The 21752-nt window shown below is 60.5% G+C and overlaps 1 protein-coding gene across 1 annotated transcript in view; it reads left to right on the top strand.

Moving 5' to 3' along the window:
- CERK (ceramide kinase) overlaps nt 1-21752 on the top strand; it is a 41733-nt gene that overhangs the window by 5611 nt on the left and 14370 nt on the right. The window contains exons 2-6 of the mRNA XM_051828131.2: nt 15476-15589; nt 15807-15929; nt 19244-19369; nt 20406-20469; nt 21055-21200. Of these exons, the coding sequence (XP_051684091.1) occupies nt 15476-15589; nt 15807-15929; nt 19244-19369; nt 20406-20469; nt 21055-21200 (573 nt within the window). The remainder of the gene's footprint in view (nt 1-15475; nt 15590-15806; nt 15930-19243; nt 19370-20405; nt 20470-21054; nt 21201-21752) is intronic.

Genomic DNA, 21752 nt, shown 5'->3' with positions numbered 1-21752 from the left:
CTCTGCTTGGAATGTCTGCCTCCCGTTTCTTCCTGTCCAGCCCAGAGGACTCACCTGATGCCTGGCCCTGAGGCCACCTTTTCCTTCTGATTTTCTGCACAAACCTTTCTGCTGGCCATTTCTTTCTACTTTGTGTTATAGGTGGTTGTTTTTTTTTTCTTTTCTTTTCCCGTGTATTTGTTCCGTCTCTCCTGCCTTCCCTGTGGGGCAGAATCCTTGTTGGATTCTCCCTTCCTCTCCATTCTCCGGGAGCTCCCCAGAGGGAATTGAATAAACTTCCGAATGGGTGAGGGTGTGCAGGGCAGGTCTGGCCCGCCCTGGCTGGGTGCTGGCATGAGAGAGCCAGGCTTGGTGTGCGGAGGGCTCAGGCCGATGACGCCAGCCTGTTGCCGTGAGGAGCAGGATCGAGGGGCTGGGGTGCTCTTTAAGCACCTATACTTTTCTCTAAAGGGATGTGGCCTGAAGCTGTGGGAAGTGGCAAGCCAGCCCCGTGGTTTGTATAAAGCCCTCAAATCCTACGTGATCCTGTGAGAAGCCCACAAATTCTCAAGTGTTGCCTGTGCCATAGGCATCTGCCATGTGCCCTGAAATACCTACCCGCTGTGGGCTGTGATATACCCACTGTGGGCTGTGACACCTGTTGTGGGCTGTGATATACCCACTGTGGGCTGTGACACCCGCTGTGGGCTGTGACACCCACTGTGTGCTGTGATATACCCGCTGTGTGCTGTGATATACCCACTGTGGGCTGTGACACCTGTTGTGGGCTGTGATATACCCGCTGTGGGCTGTGACACCTGTTGTGGGCTGTGATATACCCACTGTGGGCTGTGACACCTGTTGTGGGCTGTGATATACCCACTGTGGGCTGTGACACCTGTTGTGTGCTGTGATATACCCACTGTGGGCTGTGACACCTGTTGTGGGCTGTGATATACCCACTGTGTGCTGTGATATACCCACTGTGTGGTGTGACATCTGCTATGTGCTGGGACACCCGCTGTGGGCTGTGACAACCACTGTGTGCTGTGACACCCGCTGTGTGCTGTGATATACCCGCTGTGGGCTATGACACCCGCTGTGTGCTGTGATATACCCACTGTGTGCTGTGATATACCCACTGTGGGCTGTGACAACCACTGTGTGCTGTGATATACCCGCTGTGGGCTGTGATATACCCACTGTGTGCTGTGATATACCCACTGTGTGCTGTGACACCTGTGGGCTATGACACCCGCTGTGGGCTGTGACACCTGCTGTGTGCTGTGCAGTACCCACCCACCATGTGATGTGAGAGTTTTGTTGCTGCCCCATATAAAGTCAGTATGAACAGACAGACCGTGGAAAGCTAGCGGCCTGCCTGTCTTTGTACGGGGGCAGCTCTGTGTCTGCTTAGGAAGCCGATTGCAATCCTGTTTCAGACACAGCCCGAATCCCCTCCAGATTTGCATCAGAGCCAACCGAGAAAGGAGAAGTGGGCGGCCGCCTTGGGCTGTGGTGTCAGAGGTCAGGGCGCCACGGCCCTCCCTGTGGCGTCTTGTTAGGCTTTTTCCTTACTGGGAGCCGACATCATTCAGCAGGAGTTGAACAGGGTCATAAAACATTGTAATTATCCCGACTTGATTCCAAGGTTAACCTTTGTTACCGTGAAATGGGTCAGCAGATATTTTCTTAAAGGACCAGCTGGCAAATATCGCAGGCTTCATGGGCTGCGTGGTCTTTGTCACAAGCGCGGAACCCCGCTGATGCAGCACACCAGCACTGGGAGATGGCACGCAAGCAAACGAGCGTGGCTGTGTGCCCATAAAACTTCGCTTACAAAGGCAGGTGGCTGCTGGCTTTAGCCCACGGGTTGTAGTTGGCTGGCCCCTGCTCCCAGGCGTTACTAGTGAGGACAGAAAAACAACCTGACGTATTGTAGAAGCAGCTGTTCCACTTGGCTAAAAATATTTTGACTTTCCAAAAACTGAAAAATAATCCGGCATCTGGAAGCATTGCCGCTGTAGTTGGGGAACAGGCCCGTTTGGAAGCCTGACCCTGCTATGCGCACGCCTGCAGGACGCCCGCCAGGCAGGGGTGGGCGTCAGCCCCTCTGTGGAGCGCTGTGCACATCTGTCACTGACCAGCTGCCTCGGGAGCGGCCCAGGTCATCTCTTTAGAACCAGCCTTGTAGCAAGCTGCCCATGTCACCCAGTGCGAAGGTAGCTCAAGACAGGACACGCGTGTGGCAGCCACGTGGCCGCTGGGAGAGCTGCGTGATCTGTGGCCGTGTGGCCCAGGGTTCTGTGTGCCGATGGGGCCCTGTCACTGCTGGTGGTGTCAAGATTCTCTCCCCCCTCCCCCCCACCACAGCTGGTGTCAGAGAGAGGGGGTTAAAATGTCCAAATATAACTGGACTTAGGGGTTTCTCCTTTGAGTTCTACTGGCTTTTATTTTTTATTTATTTATTATTTTTTGACAGGCAGAGTGGACAGTGAGAGAGAGAGACAGAGAGAAAGGTCTTCCTTTGCCCTTGGTTCACCCTCCAATGGCCACCGTGGCCGGCGCGCTGCGGTCGGCGCACCACGCTGATCTGAAGGCAGGAGCCAGGTACTTATTCTGGTCTCCCATGGGGTGCAGGGCCCAAGTACTTGGGCCATCCTCCACTGCACTCCCGGGCCACAGCAGAGAGCTGGCTTGGAGGAGGGGCAACCGGGACAGAATCTGGCGCCCTGACCAGGACTAGAACCCGGTGTGCGGCGCCGCAAGGCGGAGGATTAGCCTAGTGAGCCGCAGCGCCGGCCACTGGCTTTTATTTTTAATTAATTAATTAATTTGAAAGAGTTACAGAGAGAGGGGGGAGAGAGAGAGAGAGAAAGAGAGAGCTTCCATCCGCCAGGTCAGGCTGAAACCAGGAGCCAGGAACTTCAGCCCGGTCTCCACTTGGGTGCGGGGGGCCGTCCTCAGCCGTTTCCCGGGCGCACTAGCAGGGGCTGCTCTGGAAGTGGAGCAGCCAGGACTCAAAGTGGTGTCTCTCTGGGATGCCAGCACTGCAGACCGGGCTTAACCGGCTGCGCCACCGCGCCGGCCCCCTCTCCTTCCTCTCTGTGGATGATTCAAATGCTTCTGAGGATTTCACTTCCATTTCTCTGCTTTTTAACCCCCACGTTAGTGTTCAGACTGTGTTAGAGTAGCCGATGTCTCTGTTCACAGTCTGCCTGTGCTTGCCGTGCGTGTCCCCTGACCTGGGAGGGGCTCGCCCAGCCTCTGCGGTGGTGCTGGAGTGCAGCACGGAACCCTCGTGTCCCCGTCTCGTTTATTCCTTCTACGGGCGCTCAGAACCGCATCGGTGCTATTGTCCACAGCCCTCGCGCCTCGCGTGGAAACCTCCGGAGGTGGCGGAATGTCTGGAACACCTGTGCTCACCCTGTGCCACGTTTCCCTCCTCCAGGCTGCCTCATCTCCTCGTCTTTCTGTGTCCAGTTCTTGAGCCGTTCCCCTGGGCGAGTCTGCTGGCCACAGGTTGTCTTGATTCCCTTTGTCTGGGGGACATGTTTGCTGGAATTAGGATTCCAGGGGGACAGTTCTTCCCTCACCACTTAAGGAATGAGCCACTGCCTTCAGGGCGACACAGGGGAAGAGAGAGAGAGACAGAGATCTTGCAACCATGATTCACTGCCCAAATGCACAGAGCAGAGCCCAGAACTCCATCCTGGTCTTCCACGTGGGAGGCAGGGGCCCAAGCACTTGAGCCACCACCTGCTGTGCCCACTAAGGGGGGGGGTGAAAGAGCAGGACCAGGGACCAGGCACTTGGGGGCGGTGCAGGGACTAGACACTCTGGGGGCGATGCAGGGCAGGGACCAGGCACTCGGCGGGGCGGGGGGGGGGGGATGCAGGGCATGGACCAGGCACTCGGCGGGGGGATGCAGGGCAGGGACCAGGCACTCTGGGGGGGGGGGGGGGATGCAGGGCAGGGACCAGACACTCTGGGTGGGTGGATGCAGGGCAGGGGCCAGGCACTCTCGGGGGGATCAGGATGCCCTTGCAGCATCTTCCCTTTGTGCCACAGTGCCAGCCCCAGGCCCCATCTTTTCTCCAAGCTGGATGATTTCTGCTTTCTTGCCTTCCGTCCTTCCATGGAGCGCACCTGTCTGTCCTCTCTTGGCTTGCTGCATGTTTGAGTCCTGAGCCTTCGGCTTGCTCTCCCTGCCATCTCCTTTCTTTACCTGGCCTCTCTGCGAGGCTTGCTGGCGCCGACCTCCATTTGTTTCAGGTGGATTTGCCATTGCTTGTGAAGCACGTTCCTGCCGGAGAGGGCCAGCGTCCTGGCCACCGTGGTGTAGCGTCCGCTGCTGGTGACCTTCCTGGTTCTGGGTGTGGTCACTGATTTCCTACTGAAGTCTGGACGTTTGTAGAACGACCTGAGACTCCAGCTCTCACATGAACCTTGTTTCAGCTGCGGTCTGTGATGCCGCTGCTCCCTAGAAGAGGGGGCCCTGGCCTGGCGGGGGTGGGGACTGGCTCCCCGCTAGGCCTCCATGCCTTGTTGCTGCTCCCCAAGGTGTGGTGGTGAAAGTGCTGAGTCTGCGGGGTCACCCGGGGGAGGAAGAAGGGAGGGAGAGTCCAGGCTGCCCTTTGGTGCCCACTGACACCTGGGGAGGGAGGAGTGAGGCCTTGGCCGGCTGCTGACTGCTTGGCTTAGCACAGCCCTGGCAGGGGTTGTCGGGCGTCTCAGCACAGCCTCTTGAGGGTGGGGCTGGGCTACAGCCGGACGTTGCTGACAGGGGCGGAGGGAGATGGGCCCGTTGCTCTGAGGAGGCTGCCCCTTTCCTGGGCCTTGGCTCGGGACAGCAGGTGCTTGCTGGGTCTTCTGTTTGCACCCATTGGCACTGGGGGACTTCAGGCTGCTTCAGCTCCAAATCCAAGACACATGAGGCCAAAGGAAACCCAGGGCACCCGCACCGTGTCCTCTCTCAGGTCCCCAGGTCCCGGGGCAGCTGCCTCCTCTCCAGCTTTGCAAGTCTCGTGCTTGTTTCATGAGTGGCGAGCACGTGGTCCGTTTTCTCAGAAGCAGTCCCTGTGCATTTAAGACACTGTTTTCCTCTGTGTTGCTCAGAGTGGAGGAGAGGATTCCGGTTCAGCCCGGCTGCCCTTCCTGTGTCTGCTCCAGCGCGGAGCCCGCCCAGCGATCTTCATTTCAGATACTGACCTTCCCAGCCCTGAGTTTCCATTTGTTTGTGTTTTTGGTATGATTTGTTTATTTTACTTGGAAGACACACACAAAGAGAGATTGAGATTGTGATCTTCCATCTGCTAGTTCACTCCCCAGATGGCCGCAGCAGTGGAAGCCAGGAGCCTGGAGCTCCATCTGGGTCTCCCCTGGGTGCAGGGGCTCAGGCACTAGGCAGTCCTCTGCTCTCCAGGGAGCGAGCTGGCAAGTGCAGCAGCTGGACTGTAAGGTGTAACATGGACAGCTGGCCTGACAGTTCCTCTTGTGCTCCTGAAACCTTGTATCTTTCCGTCTACTTTGAGGATACCTAAGTGAGCAAGTTTGCAACAGTTACCTAGTAACAGACACCTAAGCGAGCATGTTTGCAACAGTTTTTTTGAAGGTTTTATCAGATATGGCCAACATCCAGGTCACCCTAGGTTTGTCTGGTGCCCACTGGTTGTTCCCCTGAGAGTGTTAGTGTTTTCCGGCTCTTGGTGTGTCACTTAACTTGGAATTGTATCCTGGACAAGACAGAATCCTGTTAAAATACTTCAGAGAATTTTCCTTTTTTTAAAGCCAGCACTCAGCCAGGCTGGGCAACAGTGGCAAGTCTGGTGCCGGGAGGGAGTCCCTGGGTTTCTCTCCTTCTCGGGGGCCCTGGCCCTGCCGCTGTGCCGCCTTTGGCCAGGGGAGTGGGTTTTCTGTTTTCCACGGTCTGTACCCGCTCTTCGTTGCCTCTGCTGCCCGCAGCCCCTGGTGGAAATGGAGGAAAGGAGCAGCCCTGAGACTCGGAGCCCCGCCTTGCGGCTCCTCCCCGGTGCACCTGCCACGGCTTCCGTGTCCTCGGCTGGTCCCCTGTTCTGTCTTGTGCAGGGTTGCTGGTTGTGTTCAGTGGGAGAGAGGCTGGCCAGGACCGGAAGTCCAGGATGCCGCTGCGCAGGCCGGCACGGTGCCTGCAGGTGGGGTGAGGAAGGAGCATACCATTGAGCAGGGCTCAGCCACGTTCCCCGCACAGGTGGCCTGAGGCACTGAGCCATGTGCATCCTTGGGCCCCGGCCCGTGTGCGGGATGGGAAGGCTGGGCAGGATTCCTGTGGTCCGAGGTGTGAGGGCAGCCAGGTGGGTGGGCTTTCTGTCAGCCGAGGTGCCAGCCAGCAGAACCTGGCTCGCCGTGTTAGAGGCCAGCACGTGACTGACAGGCCTTCTTCAGGATCCGCCCTGTCCTCTGGAACCTTCCAGCTGCGAGAAGGCCAGCCCTGAGGACCAGTGGGCCTGGTCCGCATGCCACAGCCCTCCCCCGAGAGGTGGGTGATGGCCTCAGGTCCAGGCCCTCTCGAAGTCTGCGTGCTGATCCTGTCCTGGGCAGAGGACGGGGCTGGTAGGGCTGGCTGGGTTTGGGCTGGCGCAGGCTGTTGGAAGTCCAGCACCTTAGGCGGCCACTGAGGGTTATCCTGGAAGTGTGGAGGAGGTCCCTGGTGCTGCAGCTGGCCTGAAGGCACAAAGTGCTTTTGAAAGCTTGCAGGAGGAGCCGGCATTGTAGCACAGCTGGTTAAGCTGCTGCCTGCAACACCAGCATCCCACTGGACTCTAGTTCGAGTCCTGGCCGCACCAGTTCTGATGCAGCTCCCTGCTAATGCTCCTGGGAAAGCATCAGAAGAGGACCCAAGTGCTTGAGCCCCTGTACCCACGTGGGAGGCTCAGATGACGCTCCTGGCTCCTGACTTCAGCCTGGCCCAGCTCCAGCTTTTGCAGCCATTTGGAGGAATGAGCCAGCTGATAGAATGTCTCTGTTTCCCTCTCTCCCTCCCTCTCTCCCTCTGCCTTTTAAATCAATCAATCTGTAAAAAACAGAAAAAGCAGCTGAGTCAGAATGCGTCCTCCTTCCCCCGGGGCACCGGTTGGGGGGTGTTGACCTCTGCCTTCCTGCAGCTGAGAGTGAACTGACAGCATCGGGACATCTGTCCCTCCTGCTGTCCCTGCTCAAGGGATAAGTGAGTGTGTGGAGGTTTCTGGGCTGAAAAGTGCCAGCCCCCAGCCACCCCCCCCACCTTCCCTGCCCACTGGCTGTTCGGGCGTCCCCTGACAGTCCACTTTGCTTTAGTGACAGCCTCGGACTGCCTTCTGCTTGGGAAACAGAGGGAGCAGCAGGTTTGTGGGGCTCTGTGTGCCATGACACATGTCTCACCCCTTCCCCGGGCCCTCCCTGCACCCCACCCCTGCCCCAGCAGGCTGTCCCTGGAGGGGCTGAGCATCGGAGCAGTTCCCTGCACAGGGTCCCTGGTTGGGGCTGCAGGTCCACGCAAGCGGCCTCCTGTGTTCCTGTTCTGCCTAATGGTCTGACACCAGCGCCCAGGCTGCGTGCATCTGCAGCAGCTCGCCCCGACTGTGGCTGGAGCGTTTCCCCGAGACCTGGGGGAGGTGGGTGGCCCTAGGCCTCGGTGCCTGTGACTCTCAGGGGTGTATGCCTTGAGGCGCTGGGCTTGGCTTGGCTCTGCCCTCCTTTGGGCGCCAGGGCTGGCAGGCGCAGGCTCCATTGGTTTCCCTTCCATGGCCTCTGGTGCCTCCCGCAGGAGAGGCAGAGTCCAGCCCTGCATTCTTCAGGCTCCCGCCCTGACTCATCCTCTGGCCTCACCCTTCTCTGCGCCAGTCCCACTTGGCTGCTTGGGCTCCTGAGCCTGGCAGAGGCCTGGGGCCTTGGGGACTTGGCACTGCCTGCACCGCCTCTGAGCTCTTCCCCGTGACTGACGGTTGTGCACCCTGTACCTGCCCGCACACCCCCAGCCCAGTCTGGGTGAGTTGTGAAGTCAGCAGTGGCACTGCCCCCTGGTGGGGGTGCTCACGGCAGGAGGCGCAGCTCCCTCCCCGTCTACACCCGTCTGCCCAGTGGATATTTACTGAGTGAAAGGTGCTCACTGTGTGCTGACGGAGTGGAGGCTGGGCTCCACTGCCTGGGATGCTGTCTGAGCACCTCGGGGTCACTCGGATCCTTGTGACTCACTTCAGAGTCCCCCCTAAAAGCCTGACGCCTCTGATAATCAGATGCCCTTTCATAGGAAAGTACATCTTGAAACATTGGCATGAAAGAATGCCTAGAATGATCTGGAAGGGTGACGCGCGAACTTGCCGCCCACGGAGTCTCGGTGTGCCCTGGGGTGCCCAGTCCCCGCCCCCTCATCTTGCACAAGAACCTCGCCGCAAACCTCACTGCTGCCTGTGTCAGCGCTGGCTGGGCTCTGCCTTCCCTCCACTTCCTCCCGGCCGCCTCTGCCTGCCTCCGCGTGAATTCTCTCCGAGAGCAGGTGCACTTTGTAGCACAGTGTCCCACGTGCACAGTTGAGTCGCAAGGCGTCGCTGGCCTGGGTGAGAGAGCGAGTGGTGCCGACAGCGAGCTCCAGCTCTCAGCACGTTGCCTGCGATGATCCCTGTAATTCTCACGCGTTGCCCTCTTGCAGACAAAGTCACAGAGGCACGGAGAGACCAAGCAGCCGGCCCAGGGTCGGACGGGGGAGCAGTGCTGGAGCTGGGATTCCAACTGCAGCACTGTGCTCCCATGGGGCTGCAGTGAGGGCAGAGGGCTTGGCTTCGGGAAGGGTGGGGAGCTGCGTGCAGGTTGAGGAAGTTGAGGCAGAGGCTGTGAGAGACAGTCGTCCTGGCAGGGTCCATGGGCATCTGCTGGTGCGCCACGGGGACAGGCAGAGGTGGGCAGGCCACAGGACCCCGTGCTGGTGTCCTGGGGAGGGGCTGCTTTAGGGGGAGGAAGGCTCTCTGGGGAATGGACATCGTGTCCTCAAGACACGTGGAAGTGCTGCCTAGTGGTGTATAGGCAAGGGTCAGAGGTCACAGTTCCCTGGGAAAGACAAGTGCACTGCCTGTGGGAAGGACCCCCTGTGAGTGGCAGGGGCTTGGGGGCTAGCGAGGGTATAGCCGTGGCTTTACTATTAAAACAAACCACTAAGGAAAAGATGGTTCCAGCCGGAAACCTGCCCATGCAGAGCGCGACCCGGAGGCAGCCCCTCTTCTAGCCTAAGCAGCGTCCGCCGTGGGCGGGTCTGGCGGCTTTGTGGCTGTGTGTGGTTCACAGCCAGTGACAAGGAGCCGTGTGCCTTTGTTTGCTGATGGAAATCGGATCTTGTCTTCCGCCCTCTGTGTCAGGGTGGGTGGGGAGCGTGGCTGTGGTTGGGGCTTACATGTCTTTCGACCTCTGTCTTTCTGGTCAGGCTCCCGGGGCCAGGAGATAGTTCCTTGTCAGACCTGCGCGGTAAACTTTCTTCTCCTCATTGAATTGTAGCCGACATTTTTAAAAAGATGTCTTTCTTTATTTGAGAGGCAAAGTTAGAGACAGAGAGGTCTTCCATCTGCTGGTTCACTCCCTATATGGCTGCAACGGCCAAAGCTAGGGCTGATCCAAAGCCAGGAGCCAGGAGCTTCTTCCAGGTCTCCCACGTGGGTGCAGGGGCCCAAGCACTTGGGCTGTCTCCTACTGCTTTCCCAGGCCGTAGCAGAGAGCTGGATCAGAAGAGGGACAGCCAGGACACAAACAGGCATCCATAGATGCCAGTGCCACAGGCAGAGGCTTTAACGTTCTGTGCCGCAGTGCTGGCTCCAGTAGCCAACATTTTAAAACCAGAAGATTTTACGTAAAAATCCAGACTCAGGGCGTGTCTTTGTGTGACCACATCGACGTGCAACCCGTGGTATTCTCAGTGGTAACCCAGTGGGCCCGGCCCTCGGGTCGCTGCACCTGGTACCACCCACCCACCCACCTGCTTTGTGGGAGTACAGCTCCGAAAGTGGGGGCTGCTCGTGTCTGGGGAACTTAGGGTCGAGTCTGGGTAACACTGAGAAGTAGGGCAAGTGTGTGACTGAGTCGGAGCAGTGTTGTAGAAGCTCCCAGCACAGTCTGGAGGCATGCAGTGGCGCTTATGTAGTGCTGGCTCCCCCACACCAGGGGCTGCCTTCCCAGGTGGGTGCTTGCCGAGGGACATGGGTTGTTCACATTGGCAGGGTCCTGGTGCCTTTTTGGAATCAGAAAAGTACTTTGTGCTGTAGGTGACGCCCCAAGAAGCGAGGGCCCTGCCAGACCCAAGCGGGTGGTGATGAGTTTGAGGAGGCCGTGGCGACACATCAGGGCACCCCAAAAAGCTGCTGCTGCTCCTGCTGAGGTTGGGTCGAGTCGGCTCCGCGCCTGGGGCAGCCGCCCCTCGGTGCTGAGCCGCTGGCGCCACGGGGCGTCCCTTTCCCACATCCTGTTGTGTCTGTTGTGCGACAGATGAGTGCTGTGCCGGGTGTGTGGCACGCATAGTCTGCCCGCCCCCAGGCCGATGGTTTTCGGCTTGGTATTTCTGAGTTCTTCATGCCAGGTGTGGGCACAAATATGGGTTTTGGTCTTTCTTTTCTAGGCAAGTGCTTACCTTTCAATTCTCACCAACAGCAGGTGTTTGTACAGCCGCTGTTTATGGAGCAGCGTGTTCCCAGGCTGTGTGCTTGTGTTGTGTGCAGCCACGGGGGAGCTGGATTTGCTGCAGACGCAGATCTCTCTCTCTCTCTCTCTCTCTCTCAAGATTTCTTTATTTGAAAGGCTATTAGGGAGAGATTTTCCATCTGCTAGTTCACTCCCCAAATGGCTGGAGCTGGGCCAGGCTGAAGCCAGGAGCCTGCAGCCCCATGCAAGTCTCCCATGTGGATGCAGGGACCCAAGCACGTGACCGCCCTCTGCTGCTTTCCCAGACCGTTAGCAGGGAGCTGGATCGGAAGTGCCGCAGCCGGGACTCGGCTCTGAGCTCGGGGGTGCTGGCACTGCAGGGGGCAGCTTAGGCCAGTGCACCCGATGCCTGCCCCGTCTCGGATCTCCAGGGGTCTTCACTGGTCGGTGCTCGTGGAGGTTGGGCATTTGGGGTCACAGCAGCCTTGTCGTCACCTACCAGCACCCGTGGGGTGGGCCATGACCACCTCTCTCCCCCAGCCCCCTCACCCACTCCCCCGGGACGCTTGTGGGTGAGAAGTATCATGGGGAACGGTCGCAGCCGTGACTGAGCTGGCTTAGTCCCACGTCCCTGCCTGGGGCCTCCTGGTGGCTGTGGGAGGCCCGGCTGGCAGCGCTCCACCGCCTCGACCCCGGCCCTGTCCTGTGTGTGGGTTTGTGGGAGACCTGACCAGGTGTGTGCAGGTGAGGGTCGGCAGGTGGGGGCACCTGAGTTAGGCAGGCTCTCGTTGCAGGGGGTTCCCGGGAGCCGGCCCCGTGCTGCTCTTCTCCGACTGTGTCTTGGACACATTGTTTTCCTGCTGAGTCTCTTCCTCCCGGGTAACAGGAGCCCTTGCTCCTCCCTCACGGGTGTCAGGCGGACGTAGCACAAAGCTGACCCTCGCATGTGGCCTCTGGCAAAGCCGGTGAGGCCATGTGCGAGCCACGTGGCCGGCAATAAGGAGACCAGGGCTGGACTCGGGGCTGGCCGGGCCCTGGTGTGAGGACATGGCCAGGGTCACGTTCACAGCTCTGAGCAGAGTGGGCGGGGCCCCTCTGAGGTCAGAGAGAAGTGGTCCTGGAGCCGGGCGGGGTGGGGGCCGGGGCTGCAGGGCTCTCAGAGCTGGGACCGTGTTTGGGGGTCTTGGGGCTTCAAGATGAAGGCTGGGGGTTGGAACAGACCCTGGGTGGGGGGCTGTGTGACTTGCATGGTGAGTGGGACACTGGTGCCCTGGGTGGGGTGGGGGGACAGGCAGACTTCAGTGGGAGACACCACTCACTGACAGACCCAGACAGGGGTGACATTTGTCACCCACGTTTGTGTTCTGTGCATGCGCTGGGCTTGCGAGGGGGCATCCTGGGAGTGGGCGCCAGGGGAGCGCTGGGGGAGATGCCCAGGAGGGCGGGGGCCCAGTGTGGGGCTGGTTCCCCCTGAAACTCAGTTGGTGTTAGGTGGGGCCTGTAGAGGGAGGAACCCAGTTCCCTTCTCACGAGGTGGCTGCCGGCGCCGGGCGCGGGGGTGCAGGAGGAGCAGTTCCTGCTGGGGCCCCAGGGGGGTGTTTACACAGAGAAGCGTGGTGTGAGGAGCTTGTGGGCTGTGTTGGGGCTCCCAGGCCTGCTCAGGGACACGCCACACCCGGAGAGGCCCTTCCTTCCCCATGCCACCGCGTGTGTCCCGGGACTGGCCTTGCGTTTGCGTTTGTGTTTCTACTTAAATAAGGGGTTGCTAAGTACACATGGTCACTCCTAATATGATTGCTCTTGACAAGGGGGGCATGAAGCTGCCCCCAGGAGACTGCCGACCCTGGCCATGTCGGGGAGCTGCCGGTGCTGGGCGGTAGGGGCCAGGGCTGCTGCTCAGCCTCCCAGGGTCCAGGGTGAGCTGGGGCGTCAGCGGTCTGTGGTGCTGGGGTGAGAATCCTGGTCTAGGCAGTGTCCTGGGGTGTGGGGACCCCACCCCACCAAGAGAAGAAGAGCATCTGTCGCCAAGGTTGGCTTAGATAAGCTCGGCAGGTTTATTGATAGAAGAAGGGCACCCCCAGAGCTTCAGCCCCTGCACCCTCTGTGGACAGACACCACCAGCCACGCTGGGGTCAGAGCTGGCCACGACGCTGCCCTCTGGACAGACACCACCAGCCACGCTGGGTCAGAGCTGGCCATGACACTGCCCTCTGTGGACAGATGCCACCAGCCATGCTGGGGTCAGAGCCAGCCACAATGCTGCCCTCTGGACAGACACCACCAGCCACGCTGGGTCAGAGCCGGCCATGACACTGCCCTCTGTGGACAGATGCCACCAGCCATGCTGGGTCAGAGCCGGCCACAATGCTGCCCTCTGTGGACTGATGCCACCAGCCACGCTGGGTCAGAGCTGGCCATGACACTGCCCTCTGTGGACAGACACCACCAGCCACGCTGGGTCAGAGCTGGCCATGACACTGCCCTCTGTGGACAGACACCACCAGCCATGCTGGGGTCAGAGCCAGCCACGACGCTGCCCTCTGTGGACAGACACCACCAGCCACGCTGGGGTCAGAGCTGGCCATGACACTGCCCTCTGTGGACAGACACCACCAGCCATGCCAGCGTCAGAGCCGGCCATGACACTGCCCTCTGGGGACAGACACCACCAGCCACGCTGGGGTCAGAGCCGGCCATGCGCTGCTCTCTGGGGGCATGCTCGGGGAGTGCCAGAGTAGAGCCAGGAAGCACAGACTGTTTAAAGCTGGCCCTGCCTTGGGACTTTCCTGGATCTCCCCCCACCCAGCAGGTGCTCCCTGGGTCCCGTCCCAGGGGTGTGGAGGCAGCCTGCCGCTAGGGCAGCTCACCTTGTCCCTGCACTTGCAGCTCTGGTGCTTGGGGCCACGTGGCACAGGATGCAGAGCTCAGAGAGACGTCAGTGCCCCTGGCTCCCGCCTTCGCCCTCAGCCCTGCGGGGTGTTCTTCCTGTTTCCTGCCCGGGCCTCTGCCTGTGTGCGTCCAGCTGACTGGTGGAGGGCAGGGTTCTTGGGCCTCGGCGCCCCCTCCCCACGGTGCCCATGACCTCATAGGAGACAACCTGGGCTCTTTGCAGGCTGCCAGTCAGTGGCCCCTGTACTCCCCACCGTAAATTCTGTTTTCCTGGATTCCTGGTCTGGTTCTTGGTCTCCCACTGAGGACTGAGGGTTTGGGACTGAAGGGGGCTTCGTGCCTGGTGCGCAGTTGTGGCTCGAGTTGTGGGAGTGAGCGCCTTCACAGTGAAGGGTTCTCCTTGGGGTAATGAGGGGCTGGGGGGGCGGGGGAGGCAGAGTCTTTATGATGGGACAGGAAGTGCTGCTTAGGGAACACCTGTCGCGTGCTTGAACCCTTGGTTTAGCTTTCTTTTCTCTCTCTTTTTTGAAAGACAGAGTTACGGGGGAGGGAGGGAGTAGAAAGAGAGCGAGTGAGCTCTTCCCTCTGCTGGTTCACTCCCAGATGGCCACAACAGCTGGGGCTGGCCAGGCAGAAGCCAGAAGCCAGGAGCTGCATCCTGGTCTCCATACGGGTGCATGAGCAGGGAGCTGATGGGAAGTAGAGCAGCTCAGTTCCCTTTCTGAAGTCCCCGTCAGCTTGGGGCGACAGTGAGACCCGGGTTCCGCCCCTGCCTGCCGTGTACGTCTGACTGCTTGTCAGCCCTGTTGAGTTCCCAGCTGAGTCGGTGAGGACGGCGTCTGTCCTGGGCATCCCCCAACGGGCGTAGTCACAGGGTTTCCAGTGCTGGGGATGGGGAAGGCGAGGCCAGCATCTCAGGCAGTGACGGTGGTGCCGAGAAAGAGCTATGCCCAGCAGCTGGTGGCGGAGGTGGGCAGGTGTCAGGATGCCCAGGGTCAGTGCCCACCTGCAGGCAGGGAGGATGTGGGCAGGGCTGCAGCCTGGAGCTGTGGGTCTGGGCTTCTCAGGGTGGGGCGGGGCAGGGAATAGGAACTGGGTGGAAACTGCATTTTGGAAAAACAGTGACAAGACAGGGAGCCCAGGAGGGAGGCCCCTCTGCCCTCCGTCCCACACCTGTGTGCACAAGCGGGCTCTGCACAGCTTTGTGGATCACCTGCCCTGGGCAGCTGGACTTCCTGCCCCTCCACGGAGGACCCTGACCTCCCTGCAGGCATCGGAAGCCCAGTGCAGGCACGGCCTCCCCAGGCTCCGTGACTGGGCCCGTGGGCAGCGACTTTAAAGACGGTGCACAGTGACCACAGGCGCACGGCGGGGCGGTGCTTGTTTCCATGTAGCCGTTGCAGAAAGAGCCTTAGTGACGTTCGGCCGTCACTCCGGGAAGCTAACGGCGAGTTAGTGTTCACAAACGCAGACACAAAAGGCCCTGCCGGCAGCTTTCGGAGCTCGGCCGTTCCCAGGGGTCCTCCCGGGCTCCGGGCGCAGCCTGTCATTCCCACGGCTGCCAGGGCGACCGGGGCCGAACCTGCCTCCTCCTGGGTTCCTGCCTTAGACAATGTCGGGCGCTGTTGTCCCCTGTGCTCCTCTTGTGTTAGATCTTTCTAGAAACCATCCCTCATCCCCGCTGTGGTTGGGCCCTGACTCTGATGCGCGCCCCCCTTGCTGTCCTGTCAGGGACACGTCTCCCCAGGTGTAGCACCTGTAGCCGGCCTGCCTGGGGGGAGGGGACGTCGCACCTGCCTCTGTTGGGGAAAACGCCATCATCTGGAACCCCGGGGAGAACGCCGGCCAAGGGCCCCCTTGCGTGGTTTTCGGTGTCCGTGGGGACGTTGGGCAGGGTGGGCCCTGCTCCTGGTGGGCGTGTTTCTCCGTGAGGGTTCTGACGGCCGTCCCTGAGGCTGTGCTGTCTTCACAGATGCCTGCTGCGTGCCCGTGTCGGAGATCATCACCGTGGAGGAGGCCGAGGTGCGCGGGAGGCACCACCCCAGCGGCCGCTGGCAGAAGATGGAGAAGCCACACGCCTTCACAGGTGGCGGGGCCCCGCCTTCCCCAGGGCTCCTCGCGGTCACGCGCTGGGCTCCGTCTTCGCGGGATCTTTTCCCAGGACCCCCTCTCAGTTAACCTTGTGGCTGCAGCCACCTCTATTTTTCCCGTGGCGCAGAGGTCTGAGAAGTAGTTTCCCGCTCACGGAGGAGCAGGGGGCGATGGGGGCGGGGCACCGCGCTCACGGCCCATTGTCTCTGCAGTTCACTGCGTGAAGAGGGCGCGGCAGCACCGCTGGAAGTGGGCGCAGGTGACGTTCTGGAGCGCCGACGAGCAGCTGTGCCATCTGTGGCTGCAGACCCTCAGGGAGCTCCTGGAGAAGCTGAGTATGTGTGGGCAGCGGGGTGCCGGTGACGAGGCGGCTGCTGTATGGGACAGCACGGGCTGCTTGTACAGCTGCTGCCGTGGGGACAGCACGGGCTCAGGCCTGTGACCCGGCATCGGGCCGTGGGGATGAGGCAGCACCTGAACCGTCCCGGCCTCGGGCTCCTCTCCCGAAGGCGGGGGCGGTGTGCCTGTGACATCTGTGCCGGTGAAGGTCCTGTGGCAGGTGCACGGAGGGCCACGGCTCTCACGTCCGCGGGCGGTCGCTGTGTACTGAGTGGACGGCAGGTGCCGTTCATCCCATGTCTCCCACGTTGCACAGGTGCTGGGTTGGCGGCTCAGCACGGCTGAGGGAGGGAGGTAGTACACGTGTGTTGGGTGACTTTGGTGTCTGAGTTACTTTGGCATCTGGGTGGAACGAGCGAGTGGCGATGTATCCGGAGAAAAACGACCTCGCTTGGAAGGCACTTCTGCTTTCCGCCGGGGCTGGAGGACCTGGCTCCCGGCTCTCGGCTTGCCCTGTGGAGCTGGCGTTGGCTGCCTGCTGCCGTGGCAAGCCGGTCCTGCCGTGCCCGCTGCCCGGACCGCAGGGCGCCCACCCTCCCTGTGTCCCAGCAGCAGTCTGCTCGGAGAGCAGCCTTGCTTTCTCCTGCCCTCCTCTGGGTTCTCCCCGCCCACCTGCACCTGTCGGGGTGGTCATCGTGAGCCTTCCGGGTGTGGGGTGCGGGGCCGCTGGCTCTGAGGGTGCAGGTGTGTTTCTGTGTGATTCATAGAAAAACTCGCAGTGTTGTGCACGAGCCGTCATCTGCTAAAGATAGAAGGGTGTTATTTCTGCTTTGCTGGCTGAGGTTGTAGTGAAATGGAAGCGGCACAGGGCAGTGACTTCTCACACCGAACTCCACCAAGCTGCGGGCCTGGTCGTTGCTCCCCAAAGGGCAGCAGCCGTCTGACCTCTAAGCAGGCCGCTTTGGACTCTGGTGCGTGTGGCTTCGGGGCCCAGCACCACGTTGGTGTCGTCCGTCTGTGGCATCGCGTGTGGCTGGCTGTAGGTTGCTCGTGGTTGGCTGCACGGTGTCTGGTTCCTGCCGATGGCCAGCGGGTGAGCGGCCTCCTGGTGCGCCGTGGCGAGTGATGGCTGCTGCAGGCGCTCTGATGCGTGTCCTGGACGCGTCTCCATTTCTGTCAGAATCTGGGGGCTGTAGAGTGTGCCTGTGTCCAAAGCCAGTGGCCAGTGCCAGGCTGTTTGTTGAGGGCAGCGCCAGCCGACACTGCAGCCGCGTTCTGGGCGCACGGCAGACCCAGGCCCCTCACTGCAGCCACTGCGGGGCGCGTAGGTTGTTCTACGCGATGGCTTTAATTCGCATTTCCTGGATGGGGACACACTTGGGAAACGCACGTGTCTGTGGGCCGTTTGGGGCCGCTTAGTCTTTCAGCCGCCGTGGTGGTCCCTCTCCTTAGTGATGTGTGAGCTCTCACCCCGTGGACCTCCGCACCCACTGAGCCTGTGAATTATGGGTTGCTTCCCTCCCCTTGGCTTGCTCTTCATGGTCTGATTGGATCAGCGTCTTGTGATGAACACTCTTCATTTGAATACAGTTCATTATTTAACCCCGTGGGTTAGACGCCCTAAGACATCTGCCCACTCCGAGGTCATGGAGGGGCTTCCTTCTCTCAGCTGCACGTCTGACCGTTCACGGTTAGCGCCGCAGCGCGCTCCGCCCGGATCTTGGCTGCGCGGTGAGTGAGCCCTGGAGGTTTGCTGTCTTGGAGCATGGGCATCCCTGGGCCTTGTGCCCGGGTGGGCCAGGCCGCCCTTGTCCCCGCTGTCCTGTTTTCTTGCTGGGATTTTATATTTCATCTTGCAGCCAGTACCTTGCTAAATCCACTTCCCGTTTCTAAGAGTTTGACAGTGGCTTCTCAAGCGCGGTCCTGTCGCTGGGCACGGCAGCCCGCTGCTTCCGGTCAGTGCTTCCTTTCACAGCTTTTCTTACGTTTTGGTTGGATCATCAGGGCGGCAAGGACAGATGCCGCATCTTGTCTGCTCCCGACCCCAGGGGAGAGTTGCTAACGTTCTGCCCTTGAGAATTAGGTCTCTTAGGTTCTTGATAGATTTTTTAAATCAGGTTACAAGAATTCCTTTCTTCTTTCTTCTTTTTTTTTTTTTTTTTTTTTTTTTGAGGTTTATTTATTGTTATTTGAAAGGAGTTTGAGAGAGAGTTCTTCCACCCGCTGGTTCATTCCCCAAATGGCCACACAGTTGGGACTGGCCTGGCTGAAGCCAGGAGCTTCTTCCAGGTCTCCCACGTGGGTGCAGGGGCCCAAGGACTTGGACCATCCTCTGGTGCTTTCCCAGGTGCCTTAGCAGGGAGCTGGATTGGCAACTTAAACTGCTGCTCCACAGTGCTGGCCCCTGCTCCTGGCTTTTTGAGAACCCTGGATTTTTACTCCGAGTGGGCGTGATAACGGCCTCCTCATCTTCACAGATGGCTGTGAGGGTCTCTTCTTTGAGTGGGTGCTTTGAAATCCTGGAGCGAGCCCCTCTGGGTGGAGCAGTGTTGCTCCCTGGATGCTGCTCGCTGATCCTTGCTTCAGGGCGTTTGGCCCCAGGTTCGAGAGAGGGCTGGGCCCGTGTGAGCCTCGTGGTGGCTCCTTGTCTGGTTCTCCTCCCCAGCTGCAGTGGCCTCCCCCAGCTCAGAGGAGCTGCGGCCTCTCTGGGCCCCAGAAGGGCTGGACGCTCATCCTTGAACATTCAAGAGGGTTTGGAAGTGGAGACTCCAGGCCTGGGGTGCCCGCTGCCGGCAGGTTCTCACTCACAGCCTCCCTTGAACTGGCCAGAATGGAAATGTGGAAGTTGTTATAAGAAAATAAGGGTGGCTGCCCCAAGGAGCCCGGGTGGAGTTCAGCAGGGCCTCGGCAGGGACTGAGACCAGGACTGGAGAAGCCTGTCTCTGCATCTGTCTGTCCGTCTCTGTGTCAGGCCCTCTGCTAACGGGCCTGCCTGTCCGTCTGTCCTCACACTCCGTTCCATGCATCCATTTCGCCGCTGTTCTCTGAGCGTGCAGAAGCGCGAGGCTGCCTCGCAGAGTTTACCCCTGAGGCAGCCCCGCGTGAGCCTGTGTCGGCCGGCAGGTGTGCAACGCCTCTTCCGTTCTGCCCACCTTTTGCTTTTTACTTCTCGTGGATTAGAAACTCCTGATCAGTGTTCTTCCCGATCCAGAGACCACGCAGAATCCTAAAACCCTCGGAGCGGAGTTTAATTCGAGGATCTGATTTTGTGAGACGTGGTGACTGATGCGTGGTCGTTCTTGCTCTGCAGCGTCTAGGCCGAAGCATTTGCTGGTTTTTATCAATCCGTTCGGAGGAAAAGGACAAGGCAAGCGGATATACGAGAGGAAAGTGGCGCCGTTGTTCACGTTGGCCGCCATCAGCACCGAGGTCATCGGTAAGGGGCACATTCCCCGGCTTCTCGGTCACGTTTGCAGGGGTCAGCCTGAGCGTGGTCCAGGTGCTCTCCCTGGAGGAGGCTGAGTTGCACAGTTTTTTTTTTGTTTTTTGTTTTTTATATTTTTGACAGGCAGAGTGGACAGTGAGAGAGAGAGACAGAGAGAAAGGTCTTCCTTTGCCATTGGTTCACCCTCCAATGGCCGCCACGGCTGGCGCGCTGCAGCCGGCGCAACGCACTGATCCGATGGCAGGAGCCAGGTGCTTCTCCTGGTCTCCCATGGGGTGCAGGGCCCAAGCACCTGGGCCATCCTCCACTGCACTCCCTGGCCACAGCAGAGAGCTGGCCCGGAAGAGGGACAACCGGGACAGAATCCGGTGCCCCAACCGGAACTAGAACCCGGTGTGCTGGCGCAGCTAGGTGGAGGATTAGCCAAGTGAGCCGCGGCGCCGGCCAACAATTTTTATTTTTTTAACTTGAGATGGAGAGGCAGAGACAGAGCGCGCTCTTATCGGCTGGTTCATTCCCAAAATGTCTGTAACACCCAGGTCTGCACCAGGCCAAGCCTCCAGGAGCTGGGAACTCGGTCTGGGTCTCCCGTGTGAGTGGGCAGGTCCCTGAGCACTCAGCCGTCACCACTGCCTCCTGGGGTGTGCCACCAGCAGGACTGGAGGCGGGCCTGGAACCCAGGCACTCAGATACGGGGTGCAGGCTCCAACTGGCGGCTCAGCTGCTAGGCCACCTACCTGCCTTGGAATATTCTAAAATTTTGGAAGTAATTCCTAGAATAAGGGAAGACCGTAAGATAGAAGCTGGAGTGGCTTTCAGAGGCACCAGTGTTTGCTGGCATTCACACGCCAGAAGGTGGCGGCTCCCGCGTGGGTGCCCCCCGTGGAAGGGGGAAGCAGGTGCAGTCCCAGAAGGGACTTCTTACGGGAAGTCCTGCTCGGGGGCTTCCAGGGCCCTGGTTTCTGGGTCGTTCGCATAGGGATTCGCAGGTGTGAATGAGCGTGTGCTGTGCTCCTGTTTCCCGCAGTCACCGAGCGTGCCAATCAAGCCCAGGAGGCTTTGTACGAGATGAACCTGGACAAGTACGACGGGTGAGTCTGCTGTCTTGCACCTGGGTCAAGAACGGCACGTTCCAGTGGGATGCCATTCGTGTCCCTCCCGGCCCTTGAGTTTCTGCTGGCCAGACGGTGACCCAGGGACACTGACCGCGCACCCACCTCCGTTGGAGCGGGGCAGGTGCCGCACTGTGCACTTTACTGAAGCTGCTTTGAAACCACAGCCCTGCGGGGGCGGGCCGCCCCGGGGCAGGGCGCAGGCGTGGAGGGCACGGGGTGGAGCCCGGGCCCCACGAAGAAGCGTGTAGGTGAGACCCTCACCCCCAAGACTGCCCCGGCACCCACACAGCTGGACACGCTGACCGCCTCACTCAGATGCCAAGGCGCCCCTCGCCCTGCTCGCCTGTGGCTGAACCCCCGACCCCGCCTGCCGCCTCCCTGCTGGGCTCCGGGTTGCCACCAGCCACGAGGTGTCCTGTGAACCCGAGACCTGCCCTCTGCTTCCCCTCCACGACACGGGGGACGCAGCTGTTTCCGTGCGGGTGTGCACTCGTGGGCGCCCCGGGGCAGGGCGCAGCCTGCAGCCTCCGCGCCCTGAGCGGCCCGTGCTCCCCTCCGCAGCGTCGTGTGTGTGGGCGGGGACGGCATGTTCAGCGAGGTGCTGCACGGCCTCATCGGCAGGACGCAGAGGAGCGCCGGCGTCGACCAGAACCACCCTCGGGCCGCGCTGGCGCCCATCGCCCTCCGCATCGGCATCATCCCCGCCGGTACGCCCCGCCCCCGCTGTAGCAGCGCTTACCTTCGCGTGGGTGAGCCCTGGGGCCGCTCTGGGGCAGCCATCCTCCGTTCCCAGAGATGGTGTCCGTGAGGGACCTGGAGCCCGGCCCTGCTCCTGGGCTCTGCAGACCCCGCCCCCAGGGGCCTCTGTTGGGAGGAGGGGGCGGGCCCTGGGGCCCAGTCCTGGGTCAGGAGGTGCCTGGTGCCCCGGGTGTAGGCTGGTGGCTGGTCAGGGTGGGTTTCTGGAAGAAGTGACCTCAGCTGATGAGCAGGAGCTGGGAGTTGTGGGGCAGAAGGAAGAGCAGGCCTGGGGTCAGGGGCGATGGTGAGGGGTCGCAGAGGGACAGGCAGGTGCAGAAGCTGGGGCCGGGTCCTGCTGCCCGCGGGGGCCGGGCTCCTCCCACACGCGCTGGTTTGGCCAGATTGTTCTTGGCGGCTCTCCAGGAAGCACCCAGTTCTTTGAGAACCCAGTGTTAAGTCGAGCAGCATGAGGCCTGGGTGTTGCTGGTGCGCGGCTCTGAGGTCCCCTTGGCGAGGGGGAG

This window comes from Oryctolagus cuniculus, chromosome 11 (genome assembly GCF_964237555.1).
Source record: "Oryctolagus cuniculus chromosome 11, mOryCun1.1, whole genome shotgun sequence".
Classification (NCBI taxonomy): domain Eukaryota; kingdom Metazoa; phylum Chordata; class Mammalia; order Lagomorpha; family Leporidae; genus Oryctolagus; species Oryctolagus cuniculus.
The sequence above is the reverse complement of the archived record's forward strand: the minus strand, read 5'-3'. Positions and strand labels throughout refer to the sequence as shown.